Source organism: Penaeus monodon, chromosome 2 (assembly GCF_015228065.2).
Source record: "Penaeus monodon isolate SGIC_2016 chromosome 2, NSTDA_Pmon_1, whole genome shotgun sequence".
Lineage (NCBI taxonomy): Eukaryota > Metazoa > Arthropoda > Malacostraca > Decapoda > Penaeidae > Penaeus > Penaeus monodon.
Genome location: NC_051387.1, coordinates 4567740 through 4575239, shown reverse-complemented (window position 1 = coordinate 4575239; position 7500 = coordinate 4567740). Strand labels below are relative to the sequence as shown.

The following is a 7500-nucleotide window of genomic DNA, read 5'->3' as shown; positions in this document are numbered from 1 at the left end:
TCGATTGCTAGAGTGTCAGCTATTGTGAATCGCGTGTTCGATATATGGCGTGAAGAATGAATAAAAAGGGTTTGACTGTGGACGGCAAACAGAATGGTAAAAAATGAATGTAGCGAACACCGGTCGTTCCCACTTCGCCACACTGCACGAGAATTACAGATTGTGAAGACGCATCACTCCCTGCATACAGGTAATCTCTTGAAGTTTAGGTTCGCGCCGCAATCTCCTCCCCCTGTTCAGACCATCAAAATGTACCCGTCCGTCTGCATTCCTGAGACAAAAGTTACAATGTAAGCCGTATGGCAAGAGCGCGCCTGACCTCTCTGTAGTGGACCATGGGAACACTGACCGATGAATTTACTCCACACTGGTTTTACTCTCTCGCGCGCTCCAGCGGACAAGCGTGGCGAACTGGAGCGCTTTTCTCAAACATAAGCAGGCTTTGCATCCTCTCTCCGTCCTCCAGTGGGGAAACATTCAAGTTCTGTCGTGTTTCCCCGCAAAAGAAAAAAAATCGATCTATTGCGTTGGGGGAAATGAATAAACATGAGATTGCTGCGGGGCACTGAGTCGGGGAGTGGAGATCGGAGGGGGAGGAGAGGGGGAACCACGAATGATGTGGGTGGGTCACTCGAGCTCTTATCGTCAGGCACGGAATTGGTTCATTTATCGCCGCCAGACACACCTGGATTCGATTGACTTATTCTTGACAGTGAAGCTAAGACTCAAATATTTACGATGACATCATCTAAGAAATTTCGACGGAATGCGAGAGAGCATCCGGCAGTTACTCAATGAAGTTTTGTGCAAATGCCGACTTGCCGAACCAGGCGTGTGTCCTGGTCCATATGAACGGGGTTTATAATGAGGCTTTACCTTCACATCGAGTCTTCCTTGTGTCCTGAGCTGGCAGGAGTCTCCTATATCTTCACAGTATCCACACAGAATGGAAAGTGAACTACAGAGAAAACAATTAAGTGGTGTACGTCAGTTAACAATAGCGGAGTTCACTATATCGGAGAGTGGGTTGGACAGCGTTAACCAACACTGTGTCTACCGTTAATGCTGATCGCATGCTCGTTTACCAGCGAACTTGGCGTATGATTTTTGTTTTTTTCTTTCTCCGGCGATATGGAAAGAACCGTGTAGTCCTAAAACATTATTCCAAGGATGAGCACGTGAGGTGAGACGGTGAGTTGGTCGGAATAATTGTGGATATTAATTTCAGAAAAAAATATATATATACAACACGTACAGTCTTGTATCCAAAGGACAAGAAGTTGTTCACTGCCGAATTCCATAAATAAATATTTCTTAAAATCTAGACCGTCGTAAGCACGAATCGAGACAGAGAGAGAGAGAGAGAGAGAGAGAGAGAGAGAGAGAGAGAGAGAGAGAGAGAGAGAGAGAGAGAGAGAGAGAGAGAGAGAGAGAGAGAGAGAGAGAGAGAGAGAGAGAGACGCAAGACAATTTATTCATTTTAAAAAATATATGTAGTGATATGGCCAGGATTTTAGTCTGCATGTCAGCAAAAGTAGCCGTTCTGGTGGGGATTATTCTACCGGGATGATAGTAATTGCGTGCCGAGCCAACACTACACATCTGTCTGCTCGCCGCTCAAGGACTGCCTTACGGAGACATATTTCCACTGGTCTTATTTATTCTCTGTCGACGCCGATGTTTTCAGAACAGCTTGTGGAATAAATATGGGTGTGCATTTTACCTCAGTCGTCGACGGAGATTTTTATTTAAAGCCAATGATATATCACGATTAGGTACGCAAGGTCATGCTGCAAGGTCAGAATTGCCGTTCACTTCGCGTGGAATGCCAGTATCGATCGTCGACGGCTAATACACAAGCCTTGTCTCGAGCAAAGGTCATTTTCCAGACTATTATGAACACACGGGACTTCACGGGCGTTCAGAGAAATATATATGGGCATTCATTAGAATAAACAAACCTCCTAACATAATTATCTCGCCGTTCCCCGGCTACGCCTGGGACTCGCCGTCCCTCCCGAGTGTCCAGGAACCTCGCCCATAAGCATCGCGACGCGCCCGTGAGAGAAAGGGGCAGAAAGCAAGTGTTATAAGGCCGTGCAAGAGGTTGGTAGAGGTGCCGAGGGTGGGCGGGGGCGAGGTGCAGGGAACGGCGGCGGTGTCACGTGACCGGCGCCCACGCTGCACTCGGCTGGCCAGACGCCCGCCAGACACACTTCAAAATTCTCCTCCGCGCCCGTTTCTGACAGTTAAGCAACCAAACCTTCACCAACATGTCGGACGACGCCGCCGTTGCGCCCGCGGAGAACAACGTCAGCGCCCCTGCAGAGGTGAGTGAGAAAATAATTTTTATTCGTCCCCCCCCGTTCGTTTCCCTGAAGAGGCTTAACGAAGCGGGAGTCTCGCCAAATACGGCCGAGCAGGCTTCCGTTCTTAATTCGCGTTTCGTCCCTTGGCGGGTTGATAGGCCTCTTTTCGCCTACCCAGGGCGGGTTCGAAGCTAGGAGATGGCCTTCCGCCCGTGCAGCGCGCTTATTTCGGGCGGCAACGGGGCGAATTGTGATTTAGAAAGCCGGAGACGCGGCCCAAAATGGCGAGAAATTCGGCCTGATCAATCCTGTCGGGAGACGAGCTTCAAAACCGAATTTCCCGCCACGGCAACGCAGGCATTCCCGCCAAATTTTATTCTTCGCTTGATCTGCCCGATTTGCTTGAAGTCTGAAGGGCGGGATTGTGATTTGTTCTTCATTTTTTCCTCTCTCTCGGAGTCCCATAGAGCAAGGGAATTTTAGGGAATTTTCGTGGTGTAAATCTAAGCGGGGACGATCTGCGTTTATTATAGAGTCGGTTGTGTGTGAGCGATCGATGTGTGTCTCTCTCTCTCTCTCTCTGGGATTTTCTTTTCTTTTCTTTTCTTTTTATTCTTTCTTTCTCTTTCTCTCTCTCACTTGTTTTCTTTTCCTCAGAAAATGATCGGTGTACCTGATGTTTCTCGAATGTCCTTAATTTTTTTCCTTTTTTTCTTTTTTGAGGGGGGGGGAGGGGCGAATATTTGATTTGTTTTTTGATCGGTTTAAGAGGTTATTGAAAAATGGAAAAGAAAAAAAACACAAGAAGTTTGTGCTCTGGAATATTCAAGATGATTTTCCTATATGGTTTAGATAATGTGCTATTTTTAGATCGTTGCGAAAGACAGCATTGTCGTGTTTTATGAAGCTTGGAAAGTTCAAATGGAACTCTTGTGTGAAAAAAAAGAGTATTTTACCAAGTAGAGAAAGCTGTGTTGGACAAGTGGTTCATATTCATCCCATTTTAAAAGAAACGAAAAGAAAAAAAAAATAGTCAACACGTCCTCGCTGCATTATTTCAATAGATATTTTTTTCACCCCCAGAAAATAGAACATACTTTTTTGTCTATACCCATAGAGAAGTGTGTCGAATAAAAGTATTTTTTTCTTCATTTTTTAAAGAAAAGTGTTGATACAAGGATGAGCCAGAAGGTTAAACCGGTGCCTGCTGTACACCCACTGAACTGGCAGGTTTGGTGAGATTTTACACCGTTAAAACTCAACAGAGGCCACGTATCGCTAGGGATTTTTCTGCCATTTCCCTCCCTCACTTAAGGATGTTTTTTTTCTTTTTTTTAGGCGGGGGGTGGTTACGTGTATGTTGTTTTCTTTTGTTTTTAATTTCGAAAGTATAAATCTACGGCTTAATGATGTTCTCAAAGGAGTGAAAGGGCGCTGTTAAAAGAACGTTGCGAGCGGACAGATTCTGAACACGAACGGAAAACTGTTGGAAGAGACAGAGAGAGGAGGTGGTTCTTCTCCTCCTCCTCCTCCTCTTCTTCTTCTTCTTCTTCTTCTTCTTCTTCTTCTTCTTCTTCTTCTTCTTCTTCTTCTTCTTCTTCTCCTCTCCTCCTCCTCCTCCTCCTCCTCCTCCTCCTCCTCCTCCTCCTCCTCCTCCTCCTCCTCCTCCTCCTCCTCCTCTCGTCCGCTCCTACACGCTCACTCACTCCCATCCCTAACCCAGGACTGCTTCCTGTGTTAACTTGCACAGTATCATCCTACGTTACCTTACTACGTTTCCCTAGTTTGAATTCGTAGATTCAGGTTGGGAGGGTAACCAAGCAGCTGTCAATAGGAAAGCAATAAAATAAAAGAAAAAATAAATGGATGATTAAGCAATTTACATAGGATTTGACGATAACTTCAGATGCAGTGACTTTTTGTTGTTGTTTTCATCTAGAATAGTCCTTAAATGGTATTATCATAGGTGTTAAACGTAAGCAGCATAACGTTTTTATTATTATTATTATTTTATGGGTATAAGGAGCAGCATGGGTAGTAGCCAGATGTAAGACAGTTGACCGGATCGAATTAATCATCTCGTTGAGGCTTGCGCGAGTGTTGCGCTGATCCTTGAAACGGAGCTGCGTGTGTCTTGGGTTAAGGGGGTAAGGGTAAGAGGTGGGTAAGGGGGTAGGAGTGGGGTGGGGGGGTCCGAGGTCTCGGTAAGAAGCTCCAAGTGACGAGAGATTTTTGTTTTGTGTGTGTGTGTGTGTATATGTATGTGTGTGCCTGATATGAAAGAACGTTCCACCTTCACGTGGGGTGGTCGCCTGCGTTTCCAACAAATTAAATTTCTTGGGGATTATTGAGACGTTTGTGAAACGTTGACACGAAAATGTTTTGTGTAGGCTTATAGGAAGGATTTCGTTGGATGTAAAGGTGTCTGTTTAATTTCATAATCGTCTGGTCTAAATTTACGCCACGGGCAATGACGTAACGTTAAATATATCCACAGTGACTTAGTAACAGTGTATAGACAGTGATTGGTCCTAAGAAAACGATGCCTCGACACACCTCGCTCTCTCTCAGACATCTGATTTAACATTTTTATGCCTAAGACACGGTTGCCTGTCGTGAACCACGAGCCAAGGGTCGGGTTACAATAAGGACACAAAATACCGTGTGAAAACTGTAAACATATATGACCCGTGTTACAACCAGCACGCGAATTCAGAGCAAACTGCAAACCACGTGTTAGCCATGTTTGTAGCGCAAGGGAAATTTTAAAAAAGAAGAAAAAAGTTTATTGAACTTTTGTTTTATACAGGATTCCTTGCTTGTTATCCAGCTTTGCATTTTTATGTTTTTCGTAGAGAGAAGTAAGGTTTAGAAAATGGACTATGGAATAAATGCATATGATAAACGAAGGTAGAGTTAAGAACGGGTTACAACGACTTTCAACATGCTAGACAGATTATCTAATCCAGATAAGAAAAGAGATATGTTGGACTGATAAAGCATATGGGTATGAAAGAATAAGACGATTCATGCTGATATAATATAGTTTTCTTTTTTTTATTGCATGTAGCTGAACACAACCTTGTTTTCGTTATTACATTCACCCAGTAATAAATATTATAGCTATTGAAATCTGTCTTGTTCTTACCATGAATATTATATGCAAGTTTCTGTCTGTGGTTTTATGCCAAAGGACAAGGCGCTGAATTTTAAGAATATAAAGTTATTGATGAACATACCAATGTAAAAATCATAATAAGTCCTTGTGGTTTGATGTTCTCTTAGAAACTAGACAAAAAAAATATGAATGAAAATAGGTGTTTTTGTGTTTGTTAGTGCAACAGAACCGTTTGCATAGAAGGTTAAGGGATCTCATTCACCTGATCTGAGAGATTAGGCCCAACTCACCTGTTTTTCGAGATCTAAAGTATTTGCCGTCTCGTGTGTAGACAGGTTTAACTTCACCTTGCCGTGAAAGTCATTATACTACGGGACCCTTGACGGCGTATGAGAGACACTGATTGCGTGAACTGTGCTGATATTTACGACCCTCTCTCTCTCTCTCCTCTCTCTCTCTCTCTCTCCCCTCTCTCTCTCTCTCTCTCTCTCTCTCTCTCTCTCTCTCTCCTCCTCCTCCTTCTCCCTCTCCCTCTCCCTCTCCCTCTCTCTCTCTCTCTCTCTCTCTCTCTCTCTCTCTCTCTCTCTCTCTCTCTCTCTCTCTCTCTCTCTCTCTCTCTCTCTCTCTCTCTCTCTCTCTCTTTCTTTCTCTTTCTTTCTCTCTCTCTCTTTCTCACTCTCTCTCTCTCTCCCTCCTTCCCTCATGTGTATACAATAACGATGTTGCAGGCGCGACTGGAGAAAGGTAAACGGAAAAAAAGGAATGTGATATATATAATGGGAACGTAAGAAAGCTGATATGTTTGCTTAATAATGAATCTGCTCTCGATTATCAGAAGCACGTATTCTTTTATTCCCTCAACCGCTGCTTAAACAAGATTGTTTTCAGATTTCCGTTCGTATTCCAACTATCACTTTGGTGTCTCAGATATCCATTTCTTTCTCTGCTGTGTCGCACAAACCTTTCTAGAATAACACACAGCTACTGAAGCCTAGGACAGATAATCAGTATAGGGGGAAAAGTGCTGGCGAAGGAAGCCTCTGTCGCACTGCTGGCGAAGCATTTGAGTTTCGAACGTGAAACGAAACTTGTGCACAGATAGAACAGGTACGAACGCGCTTGGACCTGAACTCGGAGACATGGCAAGTTTATTTTTGCATATGAGCATAAAATGTACACATGTATACACGCAAACTATAAGCACGCATGAAAACGCGTACGCTCGCGCGCAACCGCACACATATCGCGAGCGAGAGAGACAGACAGACAGACAGACAGACAGAGAGAAACAGACAAACAGAGAGAGAGAGAGGCTCCGGATGTACAAAGTCAGCATAACATACAGACTGATGACCAGGTAACAGGTAGGTTATGGTTTCGACGAACGCAGTCCCTGACTCGTGGAGAAGAGAGAGATGTAGAAGCAGAAGAGAGTGTCAAAGAAGGGGAGAGTGGGGAGAGGGGAGAAGTAGGGGGAAAGGGGAGGGAGAAAGTGTTTATGAGGAGGGGACATGTAGGGGAGGACGAACATATTAGCATTTGATTGTTAGCCGAGAGGGGAGAAGGGGACGCATGTTCGCTGTGAGGGGCGCTCATAACAAAGGGTGAAGAGGTAGAGAGGAAGAGGAAGGGGGAGAGGAAGGAAGAAGAGGTAGGAAGGGTGGGAAAACAAAGGGAGGTATGTGAGGGAGCGAGGGAAGGAGGGAGACCGCGCAGGGAGTAGGGGAGGGAGGTATCGCGGTATGAGGGAGCGAGGGATGGAAGCATGGCTGTGTGAGGGAGAGATGGAGAGAGGCATGGCTGTGTGCGGGAGCGAGGGAAGGAGGGTGGTATGGCGGTGCGAGGGAAGGAGGGAGGCGTGGCGGTATGAGGGAGCGAGGGTAGGGGGGAAGGAGGGAAGCATGGCGGTATGAGGGAGCGAGAGGGGGGGTGAGGGAAGGAGGGAGACCGCGGAATGAGGGAGTTAGGGAGGAAGGCATGGCGGTGAGAGGGAGCGAGGGAAGGAGGGAGACCGCGGAATGAGGGAGGAAGGAAGGAAGGCATGGCGGTGAGAGGGAGCGAGGGAAGGAGGGA

The 7500-nt window shown here is 45.6% G+C and overlaps 1 protein-coding gene and 1 long non-coding RNA gene across 3 annotated transcripts in view; one reads left to right on the top strand and one right to left on the bottom strand.

Annotated features, from left to right (window-relative positions):
* LOC119580554 overlaps window positions 1–991 on the bottom strand; it is a 32476-nt gene extending 31485 nt beyond the window's left edge. Inside the window, exon 1 of the long non-coding RNA XR_005229392.1 lies at window positions 877–991. This is a non-coding gene — a long non-coding RNA (uncharacterized LOC119580554). The remainder of the gene's footprint in view (window positions 1–876) is intronic.
* The window catches only part of LOC119580503 (cilia- and flagella-associated protein 251-like), a 15976-nt gene continuing 9346 nt past the window's right edge, over window positions 871–7500 (top strand). The window contains exon 1 of one of the 2 annotated variants that reach the window (XM_037928656.1): window positions 871–982. In XM_037928656.1, the coding sequence (XP_037784584.1) occupies window positions 947–982 (36 nt within the window). In that variant the 5' untranslated portion in view covers window positions 871–946. Of the gene's footprint in view, window positions 983–1592; window positions 2331–7500 lie in introns of those variants that run through there. The other variant, XM_037928655.1, reaches the window with a different exon arrangement.